Source organism: Esox lucius, chromosome 13 (genome assembly GCF_011004845.1).
Source record: "Esox lucius isolate fEsoLuc1 chromosome 13, fEsoLuc1.pri, whole genome shotgun sequence".
In the NCBI taxonomy this organism is placed as follows: domain Eukaryota; kingdom Metazoa; phylum Chordata; class Actinopteri; order Esociformes; family Esocidae; genus Esox; species Esox lucius.
Genome location: NC_047581.1, coordinates 26,704,154 through 26,723,483, shown reverse-complemented (window position 1 = coordinate 26,723,483; position 19,330 = coordinate 26,704,154). Strand labels below are relative to the sequence as shown.

Sequence of the window (19,330 nt, the reverse complement as noted above, 5' to 3'; positions counted from 1 at the left end):
GTACGTGTGCGCGCGTGTGTGTGTAGCCTTACAATGAGCATGGTGACCAGAACGTTCTTCTTGGAGACCTGGGCATGAGAAAAGATGCTCTCCAGCACAGGGGTCATGTCAGGCTTGTACCGCTCCCTCAGGTTGATCACACACTTGTCATAGTGAGCTGTTGACACGAGGAGAAACGCAACGTATCACCACAACAGCCCATGTCTGGAACACTGTCCACACAACCGCGCCATATCCACAGTGAAGGTCCAATCACCTTGCTGGAACTGCATCTCCACCTGAAGGTAGCGCTTGAGCAGGTCCAGCACCACGGACTTCATGTAGCCTCGGATCCCACTACGGTACCTGCAGAACACCCGCCCACCGTTACAATCCACTAGACCCGAAGAGACGGCTGTCTGATTCATGTGAAATAACAGAAGGGCGACCTCTGCACAAGCTGGACAATACTCTGAGTGTTCATGAAGAACACCTCCCGGTCAGCCTTCCTCTGTAGGGTGGCTGCGTGGCTGTCCAGGATACAGGCGATCTGAAAGGCCACAAACTAATTAAGCAGGCATACCGTAGTCAACAGACAAATGGACGCCGAGCACATCACATTCCCAGCCCCAAGTCACAACGTAGCAGTGATAGTAAGGGGCCACGGGCCGATCAAACAATGAGAATCTGTCAAAACGCGGGTAGACTTATGTGAGTTACTGTGAGATACTGTGGGACCACTCACATTCATCCACTTGGCAAAGTGACCAAGGCCAAAGGGAAGGTGAAGGTTCCGGGTCACTTACCCTCTGGCTGGGGAACTGGCAGAGCACCGAGGTGATGTTGCTGGCGTACTGGGCCATGACCTTGCGGATGGACTTCTCCACGCCGGGCGGGACTCGGCTGGCCACGCTGGTCATGATCTCCTGGAGCTCCAGCAGGGGCAGTGACGGGTCCCTCAGGGTCTTCATCAGAGTTTCCACCCACTGCTTCAGCTGCATCACACCCCCGTAACACAGCTCAACCAACACCACCGATCCACAGTGGGCACATGCAAATGCCCGCATTCAAACGTGTCCCTGATTTCCTTCCTGAGCTGTTAAAACATTTCTTTGGGGCGTTATAAGAAGGGATCAACCACAGGACTTTGATCATGTGGACCTGGTGGTAGGAGCTGCTTCACAGTAGTTGAGGCTCTCACCTTGTTACTGAAGTAGGGCTCGGTGAGGCAGTAGCCGTCCATGACCTTGAACAGGTTATCCAGGACCATGTGGAAGACTTGGTGGAGCTTCTCACCGGCGATGGGTTGGGGCTGCTGGGGGGGGAGAGGGGCCCTGTTCAGCTCCACCTAGACGTTTCACAAAAAAGACGGACGTTTTACATAAAAACAGCCTCCAAATATGGAGTTGGTAACGACTCACTGACTGAACTGATGTCAGTGGGCGTGGCTGGACTGTTGTCAGTGGGCGTGGCTGGACTGTTGTCAGTGGGCGTGGCTGGACTGTTGTCAGTGGGCGTGGCTGGACTGATGTCAGTGGGCGAGGCTGGACTGATGTCAGTGCTGATGTGCAGGTGTGTGATTTCCAAGACGTATGTTTTAAACATGTCGCAGTCCTGTGGTTACTATCGTATGCCACGACAAGGCTCTAGCTGTATTATGAACGGGGTGGCGTTTGAGGTGTGGCCGTTCAGAATGGGCTGAGGGGGTGACTTGCAGGGTGGATGCTGCTGGGATCGTCCAGGTCCACGCGGGCCACCACACAGCCAGGCTGCAGAACCGCCCCGTGCCTCTTCACATAGTGAATACAGCCCGACTCCAGTACTGAGAGGGTCATCACCATCTTCATCACCTGCGCACGCACACATACATACATATTGTATATTATATACATATTTTATATCACACACACACACACACACACACACATATATACGCACGCATGCACAGGCACGCACACGCACGCACCGGACTACCAATCTAATGAGGATTGAATTATCATCAGAGCCCAACCTGTACTCTCTTATGGAATCCCCTACTCACCTCAATCTCTGCATATGAATTCCCTGCACAGATATGGCCTCCGTCCTCCACCAGGTACTGCAGGAGTTTACCAGCAGAGGGCGACCTCAGTACCGTGGGGTCCTTCTCCTTCTCAAACACACACGTCTTGTTGCCAACAGTGACCCGGTAGCTGGGCGGATACAAACGCACGCGTTGCACGAGTGAGACACACGGTGGCCCGTTGGGACACTATTCACTTTATGGCCCCTCCATCCATTTTGCTCAGATCTGAGAGAGAGAGAGAGAAACAGCGGCCAACCTGTCCACCTCCTCCTTCATGTACGTGGTGTAGCTGCTGCCGTTGTAGGAGAGCAAGAGGCCGCCGTCGCTCATCCGGTGGACATCAACCTCAATGTCCGAGGCGTTCATGATAATGACATACGTGGTGGGGGACTGGCGAGCCACCTGTTGGAACACATTATCACTTGGTCTTCTGTTGACGTCAATACATGACCGCGTGAAAACCTGAGCGAGTGGTAACAGGAAGTCCTACCTTGAGGCAGTATTTTACCCCCTCGTAGATCAGGTCTACCTCAACAGTATTCAGCAGACTGGCTGCGGGCAGCACCTGGCCCCTGAGGAAGGACATGACTTAAAGAAAGCCAAACAGCAACAACACACTGGAGCTGGTGGCATATTCCAATATAATCCTCTCAGCCTTGAGGGCGAAGGGAGAAAATGTCAACAGGACAATCTCAGTAGTAAGGCACCTTTCCAGTGAGTGCAGGAAGTCAGACATGCTCTTCCTGAAGCTGGCGTCAGCCACATGTAGCGACCCACAGATGACCCCCAGTAAGGTGTCTGGCCGCTCCGCCTTCAGGGAAAACACAACGATGGACATGTTTTCACACACACTGGTGACCTCTGTTACCAACCGTAGCCTTAAAAGGCTGACATTCAAAACATTCACAGTCCCTGAGGAACGCCTACCTGAACTTTATCTGCGATGAGATTGTCCAGCCAGCCGGTGTCAATGTCGTTGTTCCTGAAGCTCTCCGTCTCTAGGAGCTTGATGAGGTACTCCACCGTGGTCCTGAAGTCCCCACGGATACACAGCTCCTTCATGGCCACCACCATATTCCTGTACCACAACACAGCAACCACCATCACCGCCCAGGTATGGTCACACTTAAGCTACACCCATACTTCAATCAGTCTACACACTAATGGGACTTAATCACTCCTTCATATCACTAGTCCATACACCCTGATCACTCCTTCATATCACTAGTCCATACACCCTGATCACTCCTCCAGGCTCCTACCACATGCAGTCCTCAGCACAACAAGGGAGCGACAGACTCACGAGATGGCCTCCTCTCGGTTCTCCCCCCAGGAGAAGCAGTGGCCGAACTGGGAGTCGGCAAACTCGTGCAGCCCCCCAGTAGCCCCCACGCTGAAGTAGCCCCACACGTTCTTACTGCTGCGGAAGTTGAGCTCCTGGACGGTCCCTGAGCTGGGCTGGAAGCCCTGGGAGTGACAGGGAGAGACGGGGGGGGGGGGGGGGGGGTAAGGAGCCAGCCTACAAAACCCATGCAGTCAGAAAGCCGTGAAAAATGAAGAGGTCCACCTCGTCTGGGTTCTCGCTGGTGATGCGAGCTGCGATGACGTGTCCACGAGGACTGGGGACGCAGTCGGGAGCCTCAAAGTTGATTGGGGTGTCCCCCCAAGGGGCTTCTCCATACAGCACGCGGATGTCTTTGATTCTGTGGAGGGGGATCCCCATGGCTATCTACAACAAGGGAGACCGGCCCCGTTTACACAGTCTGTTCTGTCTCCAATGAAACCAAAGATGCTGTTCTTTAGTTTATTTCTGTCACTTCAAACCATATTTATTCTGACAATATTCAGATGGAAGTGCAGCCAATTTTGCATTTCTTGTATGTCAAAATGTGCACACAGGCCCAAAAAAAAATATCGGGAAACCCTGGCCAGGACACACCAACAAACAACATGAAAAGGAGATAGCAATTAATCTTAGGTCTATGCAAATGGAATGGAACGGGACTAGACCTCATACCTTAAGGACCAGGTCAAACGACCGGGGTCACCCACTGAGGCCTGACCTCCACCTGGAGCCTACCTGTAGCTGGGCAGCTGGCAGGTTGACATCCCCGATCATCTCTGTGCAGGGGTGCTCCACCTGCAGACGGGGGTTGAGCTCCAAAAAGTGGAAGCTCCCATCCTCTGAGAACAGATACTCCACGGTGCCAGCGCTTACGTAGCCCACCATCTTAGCCATCCTCACTGCATACTAACACAGGGGAGGCGTTCATCAGACACCAAACAGGGACTAAAAAAAGGTTTCCTCTTGAACACTATCCTTCGCTGGCATGACTATATCTACTGTTGTAGTGAAATACTGCCATGGAAATGGCTCAGAGACCAGGCGGGAATATAACGGCAAGGAAAGCCCTGCATCCTCACCTGTTCCATGTGCTTGAACGTGATGGAAGATGCTATGGTGGCGGGCGCCTCCTCGATGATCTTCTGGTGTCTCCGCTGGATGGAGCAGTCTCGGCCAAAGAGGGAGATGGCGTTGCCGTACTCGTCAGCAAGGATCTGGACCTCCAAGTGCCGAGCATGCTGGGCCAGCTGCATGACAAAGATGGGCGAGCCAGGCACCTCGGCCTGCACCTGAAGATGGATGGATCCACCAAGTCACCATTTACTAAAACACTCACTGTTTTTAGAATCCTCGAAAATATACATTTGCCGAAATTCCATTGAATTCATACACGCGGTCCGCGGACAAAACACCCCTCAGCGCCAATGACAATCAGCATACATTCCCGTGTTTGTATGCCTGCCTGACATTTAGCTGGTGCCCATGAAGATGAAGCCATGTCGACGCAGGGGTTGGGTTAAGGTTAAAGGTTACAGTGGTGATTAGAATTAGGGGTAAGTTAGGAGTTAGTGTTAGGATGAAGGTGTGTGTAGCGTGTGAAGTGTGACAACACAAACCTGTCTAAAGAAGCTGGCGAAGTCCTCAGCGTTGTCCACCTTCCGGATGCCCTTCCCCCCTCCTCCCTCTGAGGCTTTGATCACCACTGGGTAGCCAATTCTCTCTGCTCCCTTCAGACACACACACACACACACACACACACACACACACACACACGGTGAACGTCAGCATTCCTAGTGGTGAGATTCTCTTATTGTTAAAACCAACGTGCCACCGTCCGTATTCATCAGGGAAGTGAGGCGGCGGAGGTAATGGCGGAGGTGCTTACAGCCAGCCCGTCGGCCACGTCAATCACGCAGCCTTGCACATAGACCTCTGGAGGCACACTGATCACACGGCCGAGGCTCCGGTCTTCGTCTGTCCAGTCCACCGTCAGACCTGCACAACACACCCGGGTAGAGGAAGTGGCTCAAGGACAGGACAAACACACTCCTGCAGGAGAGACAACTGGCCGTGTAGACGCGACAATCAGGTAAAAAAAATGTTAAACTTCAGTATTCAACATAACTGCTCTTTATCATCTACATCCACCCCCTGGGTCAGATCCTCCGTCACCTTAAACTGGACTTCCACTGCTCTGCCGATGACACTCAGATCTACCTCAGCACTAACCCTCACCAACCCTCCTCTGTCTCATATTGAAACTTGCCTGGCAACAATAAAAACCTGGCTGCAGCAGAACTTCCTCAAGATTAACGGTGACAAAAATGAATTTCTACTACTTGGTACAAAATCCACAATAACCAAAGCCTCACTATTGATGACTCTGTTGAATCGCCATCCCCTCATGCACGCAACCGAAGTGTCATACTGGACTCCTCATTCAGCTTCCAACAACACATAAAACAGACAGTCAGATCCTCATTCTTCCACCTTCGCAATGTTGTCAAGTTACAGTCTTCCCTGTCCCGCACTGCCGCTGAAACCCTAATACATGCATTCATTTCTGCCCGTCTTGACTATTGCAATTCTGTCCTTTCTGGCATTAACTCGTCATCTCTCCATAAACTACAACTACTTCCAAATTCAGCTGTATGACTTCTCAAACACACCAAATCCTGGCAGTACATCACCCCCATCCTACAAGAACTCCACTGGCTCCCAATCTCTAAACGCATTGACTTCAAAATTCTTCTTCTCACGTATAAAGTCCTCCACCAACTTGCTCAACCCCATCTCTCTGACCTTATTCCCCAATACCACTCCTCCAGGTGACTCCGCTCTGCCACTGCTGGCCTCCTTATCATCCCTCGATCCAAGCTACGGATCTTTGGAGACAGGGCTTTTTCACAGGCTGCTCCAAGACTTTGGAATGCCCTTCCACAACTCATCCGTGACTCCAAATATGTTGCCATCTTCATCTACCACCTCAAGTCTCATCTGTTCAAACAAGCCTATCCCTAGCCACAGCCCTATGTTGTTTGACCCCACCCCCACAGCCCTATGTTGTTTGACCCCACCCCCATTTTATTGTTTTTGTTTTGTTAGCTACCGTTTGTCTCATTGCTCTATCTGTAGTTGTTTGTTATGTATGTATTGTAAAGCGTCTTTGGGTCAATGAAAAGCTCTATATAAATGTAATGTATTATTATATTTTTATTATTATGATAATAATAATAATAGTCAGTTGCCCAGTGTGAATCCTAATACTGAATGTTAATGTCGGGAAGTGGGTCGAGGATGGATCACCTGATCCGCTCCAGGGCAGGGTGGGGATGTCTGCACTCTGGGCCACAATGGAGGAGGCCACTTTATCACCAAGAGCCCACATGGCCTTACTGGATGGCCCTGAGACACACAGTCACAAAAAGGAATGGAGCTTGTGTCGTAATGGGAAAAATGTATATTTGCTAATTCAGTCATCCAAAAACGGCGGCCATGCTGAGCTGTACCTAAGAAGGAGATCCCATTCTTGTTCAGTAGTTCAGGAAGTTTGGGGTTCTCCGAGGCGTGACCCCACCCAGCCCAGACGGCCTATGAACAATGAAGGAAGCTGAGATCAGAAGGAGCCATTAAAAATGTATTACTGAAAAGGAGATGCACCTCGGACCACAGCAATTTGACAGCTAGTTGTTGCTTCACCAGAGATAGAATATTATAATTAGGGAATATTCTTTCTACTAATTATATTTCAAGTCATAGCAGCACAATGACATAAGGCATAGAAGACATCTATTCACACAAACAGTGACAGCTTGCACCCATTTCAAAGAAAACAGTCTAACCTGTACAGGGATTCTTTTGGCAATGTCCACGATTAACTCTACATTAGCATAGTTGTTGTTGTTGGCACCTCCAGGGACAGGTACATAATGGTCGGCCATTTTGATATATTCTACAAAAGAGAGACAGTCACGCCACACAAATACAACCATATCAGACACCTGGGAGAACATCAGGTGGGGATTTCTTTTTTTATTATTTCACTTTCCATATTTACCAACAGTTTATGGTCTTTTCTAACATTTCCCTTATCTACAGACCTGCAGAGAGGAACGAAGAGGAACAACTTTGGGGAGCTCATGATGACCAATAAAAGACAGACCTGCGTTGGCTTTCAGGTCCTCTGGGGTAACCATCACAACGAAACGGACGATCCTCTCATTACGGAACATCTCGTAGGACCAACGGCGGATGGAGCGCATGCATTTGACTGCTGCGATGCCATTATTGGCGATCAGCACCTTGAGAAAGAGACAAAGTGGCACTGTCCTGTTCACAACTCTGACCCGGCGTTTTGTTGACTTCTGTTGCCTGGTTTGACGGGCAGTTTCATATAAAGTGTGATCAAATTAGAGTTGTGTTTGCAAAAAAAGGCAGACCGGGAAACATCTGACCTTATCTATGACACGGTTCCCACCAAAGCGGGTGACAAACTCGGCCGGCGAGGCCACGGTGAAATCTCTCTGCAGCTCCATCTTCCAGTGATCTCGTCCCTTCTTCACCAGGTGTGGACGGGACATGCTTGGCCTGAACGAGACAGATTAGAGATTGTCCAAGATCACAACAGTATCAACTGCATCACATTTTAATAAATATCAACCTAGTTACTCGTTACTTGTCTTTTCTGATCCAAATCAATGTGAAAATGTGTAAGTAATGAATGTAAAGGGCTATAATAACTGTGTTCAGAATTAACCGTTTACATTGTGAAAAGTAATTAAAACTTCATAATAAATCCATTAATATTCCTAAATTCTATTACGGGAAGAAACCCAATGCTTTTTTAATTATCTGCGGATCATCTGCGGAATCCTGAAGTCTGCAGACCAAAGGTTCACGTTGTAACGGATTTATCACAAAACTAAAAAGTTAAATCAGTCAAGCTGTAAAGTAGGTCCTGGTAATCACACAGACTTAACGCATAACGAGGAAGCACTGGAAATCAATGGACCTTTGCATCAGCCAGCCAAAGTTCAGTCTTAGATTGCATCAGTAAGCTGTTGCTGCTCTGGTCACAAGTGCATGTCTCTCAAGGCCAAATACATAGTCAGCCGTATCCTATGGAAGGTGTTCAGTCCACCTTGCCAGACAGATGTTTTAACATGGCTACAAACTGGCAGACTTCAGGCAATCTCAAAGATATCTAATCCAGATTTCGACCTGCAGAGGTGTTTCTGCCTCTGTGACTCCGGTACTGTCACACCCACACTGCATGTATGGACAATTCTCCTTACACTACAGAGCCAACCAAAGGTTAAAATGCTATCATAATCAGCAAAATACGTTACTATATAGCCAAGTTATAAACAAGACTTTAACCCTGTCAGTGGAGGTACAGAAGTTGACCATCACACAATTGTTCCAAACCACAGAACACCCAGAACAACCACAGAACACCCAAAAACAACATAAATCAAGTGCATATAAATCAGATAAGATAGAAACATCAATATGAACATGACACTGGTTTTGGGAGGATTAAGTCGGTAGCTAGACTATGGAAAATCTGCCCTAATTGCAAAGCAACATAAATTGCTCTGGACACAATAAAATGCTTCACTCCAAAAATGATCAAACCATGAACCAAGCGAACAAGCGAAAAAAAATTCCTCTGAGAACTATTTCTCTAGATGAAGCATTATGGGCGATAAAAACTTTAAAAATGTAAGTACATTGTTTTGGTAATGCCAAGCATGTCCACAGACACTTCTGTGCAATAAATATTATAGATTACTGTAGACATACTACAGATGCAGTTATGGTTTTATTCAAATAAGTTAGGATTTTCTTAAGTTAACAAAATGTGTATATTATTAAATAAATACTTTGTCTCAGAATGCACTTCGGTAATGACAATTAGCGGGACAGAATTATCAAATTCACGTGAACATTTAAAATAAGGAAATTAATGTTAAGTAAATGTTTAAAACTGTTATCATGAGAATCACCCAACATTTTGCTGAACAATACTGCTACCTAACTGGACTTCGGTTTGTTACCAAACTTGGTACTTTTAAGGTAACTCACCGAATAACGTCGGCGCTGAGTACCGATTCACGTAAAATCAATCGGTGGCAAATCTCAGTACCTGAAAGCTCATCTGGGTGAGAGAGTAGGGAGAGAGTGAGACTATCTCACTTGCTACAGTACTTGTTCAATGTTCAACATGAACTGAGTCAGGGCAATGGCAAGCCGAAAGCGGTCCTAAGTATGGTTACACTTTTAAAAAATTGACCCAGACAACGCTCACTGCAATATTTGTGATGCGAAATTCAAAGCTGGCCATGGCAACACGTCTAACCTGAGGAAACACCTGGTCAAACACAAAATGTTTCTAAAAGCTGAAGCGTGTACCGTATATGATAGCATGAAATCCAAGTCGCCCGCCGTAGCCGCAGTTAACGTTAGCGCTACAAAAGGTACCGGTACCGAATTCCAGGTTCCGGTATCAGTTCAAATGCGAACGGTACCCAACCCTAACAGGTCTATTAAAAGTTGCTAACTAGCAAAGACTACTAACAAATGTGCACACGGGTGTTTATGCACTCTGATCTGAAATTTGCATTCACTCAAGTGTTGGAAAGAACGCTCATTTTCTTTGAAAGTATGTACTACTTATCGCCTATTGCAAAATCTCAGACTCAACGTTGCAAATTTTGATTCGGTTTGGTTTTTTTTAATTGGGAGAGGCAATTATTATGTCGATTAAATCACATTCGTGAAAAACCTTTATTCTATTTACTGCAAACTGTAATTTCTTCTGCGCGGAGTTTTGCAGTAATCAAGCTCCACTCCATTACTCTCTTCAATAATCTAGTTTGCGGAATGGCAACTGATAATGGTATTCCGTTGAATTCACAGGGACTCCATGTGCCTATGCAAGCACTGTTCTGTTACATAAAACAACAAACAGCCAGCTGTTCACTACTCTAGATATCCGGTCACTACTCGAGATATCCGGACTAACGCAGGCATACCAACGATGAACAAAGCCCGTCAAAAAGATGGTAAATAACTTTTCTGAACATTCTTGTCAAAATACTGAAACAACAAACACTTAAGTTGGAGTGTTGTTATGCAACCAAACATAACGGTTTATTTCCTATTTGGTTTGAGTTTTACACCTACATTTGTTTGGCAGAATGCATACACCCTTTGTAGTCAAATAGTTTCCAAGAAAATTCAACTAACCTGAAATACTGAAACCATTTAAGGCTTCCATCTCCCTCCATGGCATTTCTCCCTGTCTAGAACCAAAACAATAGGACCTCCACCAGTCCCTTCCGCACTGGGCCCCTCCTTCCTCTTACCCCTTCTACTGGCACATCAAAAAATCCATAAAATCCCTTATATGGAACAGAATACTGCAGAAAACTTCCCTGTGTGTGTGTGTGTGTGTGTGTGTGTGTGTGTGTGTGTGTGTGTATGCATGCAACGCTTTGCCTAAAGAAGCAGCAGCTGCTAAATCATTTGTGTAGAACCGCAAGTAACTAGTTTTAAACTGTAAAATGTGTCTGCAGTCCCCCTCCCCCCACACAACTTAAAGGCCAAGTGCAGTCAAAAATAGGATTTCTGTTTTTCCACATGCTGGTGAAAACAACACAATACAAAAAACTTTGATAATGCCCTTTTTGTGTAAGAGCTGTTAAAAAACAGCTGGAGTGTTCTCCTGTTTAGATTGGATAGCACTTTTGGGCTGAGCTTCCTGGGTGGGCCCCAAGCCTTACCAGATATGAATATTTAATAATATTATAATATTATAATTAATACTATTATTAAAAAAAAACAATGCAAAGTTTTAGGAGATGTCACTAATTTGCTCACACCTTGTTGAATTACAGCAACACTCGACATTCAAACCAACTCTCCCCTTATAGAGCACTCACTATACTCAATTATACTTCTGGTTGGCCATCTAACCACAACTTTGAATACTTTATTTTCTAATCTTCTTAATTTTTTTAAAGCTATGTAGATGGCACAATGATCCCCTTTCACGATTCATGCGCTTGTTTTCAATGAAATTAATGATGTTAATGGACTAGGTCTATATAGTCAATATTTATCCACTAATAGATTACATTGATTAGCTAATTGTGCAAAAATTGGCATGCCTTTGCAATTGTAACAAAAAGGAAATAAATACGTATTGATTTTGTGCATCATTAAATGGTAGGAAATACAATAATCCCCATCAATATTTATATGAAATTAATTGTATTAAACAAATTAGGTGGGTATAGAATAGTACATTTTCGCAAAATATTTCACAACAATGATTGATTGCACAACTGACTCAGCAACACTTGAAAATGACACTGTAACTGTCTCAGGCCATTTGTATATTTCTCTAATCAGTTATTAAAATGAAAATCATCATCAAATTGCATCTGTCAATAGTTTTATTACTAGCAAATGTTTTTGTTTTGGCGGTTACTAGTAAATGTATTTGTTTTGGACAAGTACCTTCATCGGTTGGACAAGTGAAAAATCGGTCTCACTTGCCCAAAGTACAAGTGGCTGAAACAATGTCAGCCCCTGTGGAAGGGCCAGCTTTACTATTTGACAAACACAAATTTGGATGAAAAAATGAAAATGTACACCATGATACCACCATCACTGCAGATATACAGTATAAGGGATATTTTTATGAAATTACAATGCAATAATTCTACAAAATGCCTTTTTACCACAAAACGATCTCACTGGAACACCTTGGCTGTCCAACCAACACGACTGAATGTTACTGTCAGGGAGGTGAGGTTTCATGTAAAACAGAGAAAAGGTGGGGGAAAGGTCTGTCAACTAGACCAATGACTATTAGTCTTGGTAAAGGGATGTGCTCCAAACCATCCAATCACATCTGTGTTTGTACACTCCTTCACATTTCCTAAGAGCCAAAGTTTATACACATAGCAATTTACAAGACAAAGTGATGATTTAAACACTGCATTAAAACACGGCATGAGCTAGGCCCAGGCTACTTACAGACTAACTTACAACTTGTTTTCTTCACAAAGCACCGAAAAACTAAGATTCACTTCCTAAAGTTAAAAATTAAAATCAGAAGGAAATGTTTGTAGGTAGCAAAAATAGAACTGTGTCATAAGGCCTGTACAATGGCATCAAACAGTGCTAATCAGAAGAATTCCACTTTACAAGGTGGAAAAACAATCACCCCTTGAAACAAACGAAGAGCTGTATTTGTTAACGTTATCTTACCTGGCTCCCCTTCCAGTTTCACCTCCATGACAACTCCTGCCTGAAACTCTGTCTAGATTGGACTGGGGTGGTCACAGGCAAATTAAATTACATCAAGCAGACTCATATGCTTAGCTGACCAACAAATATCAACAAAAGTTCCTTGTGCTCCATGCCCAAAGGCCACATGGAGCAGGTCCAATGCATTTGCAGAGAACTTCTCGAAGGTTGTAAATGTTCTTATTTAAGCAAGCGCACAACAATGTTGCACCCGGCATTCCAGTTCTCAAAGTCAAAGCCAGAGTCACTTGTTCCATTAATAGTACACAGACGTGGTGCATGCAACAATAACACAAGTCAGTGGCTGCATGCATGCAGTCGTCAGGTGATCACCAGCTGGTTGTGTGGAGGACAGGATAGGAGGGCAATAATACCTAAGTGGCTGGAATGCTGAGCCTGGCCAAGACTAAGCCTCTCTTGTTGGACAACAGCGCACTCTGCTGATAATGAGAGGGTACTGCACTGACAGACACCCTCAAGTCACAGTCAAACCAGCTCACAATTCTCCATGTATTTTTCCACAGTGGGATAATAGGGAAAGCGCTCCTTCACTAGCATCATGCTCTGAACTGAAATAACTTCCAATATCATTCATATAGAAAACAAGTGTTTGCACACCACTTTATTCTGATATTAATAAAATTTTAGTTCAGCTGAAAAGTGGGCCTTGAGTGGTCTACCAGTCTACACTACACTTATAACGCTGTTGCGATGATTTGAATCAAGACAAGGCCTACTATTTTAGCACTCTCTCCATGCAGTGTAAAATGCAAATAAATACAGAATGCAATGATGTGCAAATCATTTATCCCTATAATGAATTGAAAATAGCACAAAGATAACATGTCAAATGTTGATACTGAGAAATGTTGATTTTGGAAAAATACATGCCCATTTTCAATTTGATGCCAGCAACATGTTTCAAAAAAGTTGTGACAGGTACATGATTACCACTGTGTTGCATCACTTTTTCTTTTAACAACACTTTATAAGCGTTTGGGAGCTGAGGAGACCAATTGCTGTAGTTTTGAAAGTGAAATGTATTCCCATTCTTGCTAGATATAGGAATTCAGCTGCTCAACAATCCATGGTCTTCTTTGTTGTATTTTTGGTTTCATAAAGCGCCAAATGTTTTCAGTGGGTGACAGGTCTGGACTGCAGGGCAGGCCAGTTTAGCACCCAGACTACAGTATTTTACTACTTTTGAACTGGGCGTTGAAAACAAGCCGGATGGTTCCTCTCCTCTATAGTCCTGAGGATGTGCCTCCATGATTCCCAAAAAATTCCTCCATGATTCCTCAGACCACAGGACAGTTTTGCACTTTGCCTCTGTCCTTAAATAAACTCAGGCCCAGAAAAGGCAGTGGCGGATCTGGATCTTGTTTATATATATTTAACTTGCATTTCTGGATGCAGCGACGTAGTGTAGTTTGTTAACGGAAGTGTTCCTGAGCCCATGAAGTGATTTCCACTGCAGAATCGTGTCTGTTTTGAATGCAGTGCCGTCTGAGGGCCCCAAGGTCATGGCCATCCAATATTGGTTTTCGGCCTGGTCCCTTGCATATTTCAACACTACTGTGGTTTTCTCCCTGGGGTTTAAGGCCAGGTTTTTTGTAAAAGCACTTTGTGATAACTGCTGATGTAAAAAGGGCTTTATAAATACATTTGATTGAATTGATTGATTGATACAAAGATTTCTCCGGATACTCTGAATCTTTCAATTATATTATGTACTGTAGATGATATCCCCAAACTCTTTGCTATTTTACGTTGAGAAGCGTTATTCTTAAATTGTTGCACTATTGGCCCGCACAGACTTGTGGTGAACACATTGTGGTGAACCCCCCCCCTCCTGACAGACCCATCCTCTCTGGAATGAGCTTTAATAGCCAAACATGTTACTGACCTGTTGCCAATTGACCTAATTAGTTGCGTGATATTCCACCAGGTTTAGTTTTTTACTATTACACACATTTTCCAGTCTTGTGTTGCTGGCATCCAATTCACAGTGGACATGTATTTATCAAGAAACAATAAAATGTCCCAGTTTCAACACTTGACATGTTGTCTTTGTACTATTTTCTATGGAACATAGGGTTTAAATGATTTGAGAATCATTGCATTGTGTTTTATTTACATTTTACACAGCGTCCCAACTTTTTTGGAAACAGGGTTGTATTTAAAACTTTACCAAAGAAGTGAAACCACATGCCAGTGCCTACCTCATCCCAAGGGAGGTGGTGGTTGATGTTAATGGTGGAACTTGTTGTGGGAGGGAGAAGACAGCTGGGGTTGTTGATGCCGTTTGCTGTGGGGTTGAGGAACTGGCCACTGACTCAGAGGAACCAAAACCTGGAGGGGGTTTCATGGACAAAGGTGGCTCATCATCTGAAGAGTTGTCCTCTGACGCCCCCAGAATGAACTTCAGGCGTGCTCTTCGAGCCTCAGGGCCTTGACTGAGCTTGGGCCTGGTGGTTCTACTGGGAGGCTGGGGTACCACAAAGGGAAAAGGGGATGACTGTGTGTGCTGCTCTGTCATCTCCCCTGAAGAGGCCTGAGAAGACTGGAACACCCCTGGCCTGGGTATCAAGGGACCCTCTTTGGGGTCAATGGGGGTTAGCGGACGGTTTGCTGTGCTGTCTGTTGAGGTAGATGCAGCAAGACCCATTGGTGTGGGGAGTTCAGCAGGAGGCAGGGCAGGGGTGACTGCAGAAGCGGCAGCTCCTTCGGCCATTCGCGCCCCCTCCCGTGCAGACGCTGTGGAGTTTCCACAGTCAGGAGCCGTTTCGTTCGCTTTCTCCAGCATCAGCTTAATCCTCCAGAGGACCCACAATAGTAGTAATCCAGAGAGTAGCAATGAGAACATTCAAAGGCATCCTCTTGAATCTGTAAAATAAAAATGTATGGGTGGGAGGGTGGACCTCAGGGTCCTGGACCTGGGAGGAGAAACTGCAGATTATCCACACCGACCACACCAACCACATACGGCAAGAGTTTTGCTGATAGTGTTCATTATGATGAGCAGCCTATAGGGTATTTTGAGGAAGTTTGACATTAAATACATTTGCTAAAATGGGAGATTGATAATGGGACAATTGAAAGGTACAACAATCAAACTAGTAGTAGTTTGAAAGGTGATTAATTTATTTTCTGCTTCAGAATCACTTCAGGCAATTTACTGTAGTAAGGATTTTCTCTACACAGTCTTTATGGTGGATTCTACCATTATGGACTTCACATTTGCATGCAAAATCTCTACTATAATGTCACAAAATACAAACAAACATGGTGTCACTAAGTTTTTACATTGCAATGCTGTTGATCAAGTCCAATAAACACACACCACAAATAACTTTAACTGACTAGGCTATACACAGGTTATCAGCTAGCTAGCTACTCACAAAACACTAAACATCGATTTTTATCAAAGCAAAAAAAGTAATGTTTTGTGTGTACTTTCATATGGCTCATGGGTCTCTGCATCAAAGCACCAAGCCGACTACCAAAGTCAAGTTTGTTCTTTGACTGTGCAGCTGACAAGTGGCTTGGAAGCCACACAAATTGTCTGGCATCGCCCAGGGAATAGGGGAGGCCTCGTCGGCAGGGATTTGCTGATCTCATCAGGCTGCAGAAACGCTCTTGTGCCAAAAGCTAACGGAGTTTGCCTTGTGAGTGAGCGTGCCCTCACACACAATGACAAAGACTTCTAATAACATAGCCACCGTTTTTATGTTCTGTGCTTAGAAAGGTCCTTGCAGAACCAGTCTGCTTATGGTTTCCAGACGAAAATAACTGGATATGAAATACATGGAGTCCAAGGAATGTATATGATAAACATGTCATGCATTAACTTTGGCAGCACAAAAAAAATGTAATGTCTACAAAATGCATAATACCATTAGATTGCATAACCCACAGCCATCAAAACTAGATTTGAACTTTAAAAGTAAAATTGCTTGGACTTGCATTAACTATTTCAAAATGAAAAAGCTTAAGATTTTTAAGTTGGGACAGACTAACCACACAAGATGTTTTAAAAAATTGTATGAAAGCAACCTAGTCCTAAACGCACTGTATGTTTTAAAGTTTGAAGTGTCCCTGGCAAAAACAATGTGGGAAAAGTAGTGTGCCAAATAATAAGAAATATTTTGAAGACTGAAAATTGGGACTCTTAGCAAGCCCAGTAATGAACCTTCTAATACTTATATTAAAGAGCAAAGGCTAAAGCTTCAAATAACAGCTTCACATGGCATACATATTTGCTTTTTATCACCTACAGACAGGTTCTTGGTAAGGCAAACACAACATAAAAGATGCCAACCTCTATTAATTATTTCTCAATTATGCTTTTAATGTCAAAGAAATCCTGTATGCAAAACCATCGCTAGGGATTTCCTTTTCTCATCTCGTGCTAACCAGTCCCTCAGACGTGCCGGTCACCTACGGGTTAACTAAGGTCATCAGTTGAGCAAGCATGACCTAACACGCACTGATCTGACTGACTTTCTGATTGGACAGTGTGGATGCGTAAGACAAAGACATGCTCCGAATCCACTGGGACTTGCTGTGATGAGGGAGGGTCGTTGATAAAAATGGACAAAAACAAAACAATTAGACATCATTAAATTGTGGAGGGGAACTGTGCAAATGTAATGTCAATAACACTGCGATTGCCCCAAAGGATTCTGATGCAGATATGCTAACTGTAGCAACAAATTATCATTACAAAATAAATACAAAATCAAATAAATGAGATTGCCTTAGATGTAATGAATAAAAAATGATTACATTGTAAAAGATCTCATAGGTTTCCCCAATTAATTTTTGTTCTTATCAGCTGTGTAGCGCTAAGACATAAGACATAACATGCCCCTGTGGGAGGCCCCAGGACTGAGTTTGGGAAACTCATTGTTTAGCCCCCCAAAGCTTTCACAACACTACATTGTGAACAGATTAGCTGAAGTTTGATACTAGCCGTAGGTCAAGAGTCAGCAATCTCCTTTATCACACAGTTAAGGTCAGGGCATAGTAAAGTAAATTTATCCTGGACCTGTAGAGTAAACTTCTAACCTTACTCAAAAGGAACAGGACAACCTCTAATAGCGTGGGTCAGTAATAGGACCGTAAACAAGAGCCAAAGAAACATGCCTTTGGCAGTGCAGAAGGTAGCTCTGTAAATCGCTATAAAAAGTGACATGCAGAACTAAACATTTAGATTTGTTGGCTACTTAGAAGAGGCAGCGTCTTAACACTGTTATTCTTCACTACTACCGTGTGACATTAAAAAACGTCTCTTACTGCCGACGAGGGTTAAGTGGGTTTCATTCATACTAACATAGCAAACAGCTGTCTTGTTTCCATATGGGGTAAAGGTCAGCACTGTGGGAATGATGTTGATGAGGGGGAGGGGGAGGGGCAATTGAGCAGAGGTATAGGTAAATATAATAGCTAAATTATATAACAAAATAAGTTACACAAAACATGTTATCCTCACATACCCAGAAACTGACACTGTCTTCTCTTTACTGTATATACTTACATCGAGGAGGTGGATGTGCAGAAAGCAGTACAAATATGTACAAAAAACGAATGGCCTTGATCGTTGAACACGTTTATCAAAGATCAAATATTTGAGTTAGGTCAGGAGTGACACCTTTTCAATATTTCAGATGAGGTTGTCTAGCTAAATTTATTACCACAGATACATATTTCCTGAGAAATGTTTCAGATGCGGTAGTCAATTATTAGTACTACTTCTTACTCCACATTACACGAGAAATAGTTACCCAAAAGTCCTAACTGTCCCTTTCTGGATGTAGCCTAATTCTATACAACAGTGTGGATGGATATGTAAAAATTAATAACAATAATACTGTAAGTTAGCACAGGGTGGTAAACATTACTAGCAAGCTCGGTGGTATACTCTGGTCGAAGGGACGTCCGCCTACGTTTTGCCACTGTTTATTTATTTTCATGTACTACAGTAGCTAGCTGAGTTTTTCAACTCCACGCACGATATGTAGCTACGTAGTTACGCTGCCGGCACTGTACGAAAAGGTTACAAAACACATCTCAGTCTAAGATCGGCGTTGGATCTTATGGTAAAGGCTAAATACTTGTAGTTTTGGATAACCAACTGTTTGATGCTTACCTCTCCCAGAGCTTGTTGCTTACCGTGCGGTCAACACAATATTTTAAATCCTGTTCGATTTCATCAGCACAAAATATGTTGTGGTAGTGTGAGAAGGGCACTTGCATGTTTTGAGCAATAACCAATGAGAGTCAGCTAAAGTCGCGACTTAGATGATGACGGTATCGCATCACCCAGGGCGATGACATTTACAAGTCTAGCATGCCTTGCACATGCCAACGTGAAATTGCATACTGTTCTGAAGTTCATAAGCAATGTTATTATTTTCAGAATTTACTGTCTCGCGTTTATGTCTGACAGAAACGTTTTAGACATATTTACATAACGCTCATTACTCTAGGAAAATATACAGCATAATCACATCGTTTTTTTTGTGTACAATTATCTCATCAGACAAACCAACTGAAGAATCGTGTAGTCTGTCATACCAAAAGTATAAATAAACACCATAGCCCCTACACCATGTTGT

At 44.2% G+C, this 19,330-nt stretch overlaps 1 protein-coding gene across 5 annotated transcripts in view; it reads right to left on the bottom strand.

Moving 5' to 3' along the window:
* acacb (acetyl-CoA carboxylase beta) overlaps positions 1-18,972 on the bottom strand; it is a 37,845-nt gene extending 18,873 nt beyond the window's left edge. For 2 of the 5 annotated variants that reach the window (XM_010876742.3, XM_010876743.3), the window contains exons 1-24: positions 18,862-18,967; positions 14,933-15,646; positions 7,844-7,976; positions 7,552-7,690; positions 7,232-7,341; positions 6,899-6,980; positions 6,696-6,794; positions 5,275-5,384; positions 5,006-5,116; positions 4,469-4,678; positions 4,125-4,295; positions 3,612-3,773; positions 3,348-3,511; positions 2,972-3,122; positions 2,752-2,855; positions 2,535-2,616; positions 2,301-2,446; positions 2,021-2,171; positions 1,695-1,829; positions 1,181-1,327; positions 786-974; positions 429-529; positions 257-345; positions 33-157 (exon numbers count right to left, since the gene is read on the bottom strand). In XM_010876742.3, the coding sequence (XP_010875044.2) occupies positions 33-157; positions 257-345; positions 429-529; positions 786-974; positions 1,181-1,327; positions 1,695-1,829; positions 2,021-2,171; positions 2,301-2,446; positions 2,535-2,616; positions 2,752-2,855; positions 2,972-3,122; positions 3,348-3,511; positions 3,612-3,773; positions 4,125-4,295; positions 4,469-4,678; positions 5,006-5,116; positions 5,275-5,384; positions 6,696-6,794; positions 6,899-6,980; positions 7,232-7,341; positions 7,552-7,690; positions 7,844-7,976; positions 14,933-15,576 (3,555 nt within the window). In that variant the 5' untranslated portion in view covers positions 15,577-15,646; positions 18,862-18,967. Of the gene's footprint in view, positions 1-32; positions 158-256; positions 346-428; positions 530-785; positions 975-1,180; positions 1,328-1,694; positions 1,830-2,020; positions 2,172-2,300; positions 2,447-2,534; positions 2,617-2,751; positions 2,856-2,971; positions 3,123-3,347; positions 3,512-3,611; positions 3,774-4,124; positions 4,296-4,468; positions 4,679-5,005; positions 5,117-5,274; positions 5,385-6,695; positions 6,795-6,898; positions 6,981-7,231; positions 7,342-7,551; positions 7,691-7,843; positions 7,977-12,671; positions 12,902-14,932; positions 15,647-18,861 lie in introns of those variants that run through there. The other 3 variants (XR_002197667.3, XM_010876744.4, XM_010876745.4) reach the window with 3 other exon arrangements.
* Between the last annotated feature and the right edge of the window lie 358 nt (positions 18,973-19,330).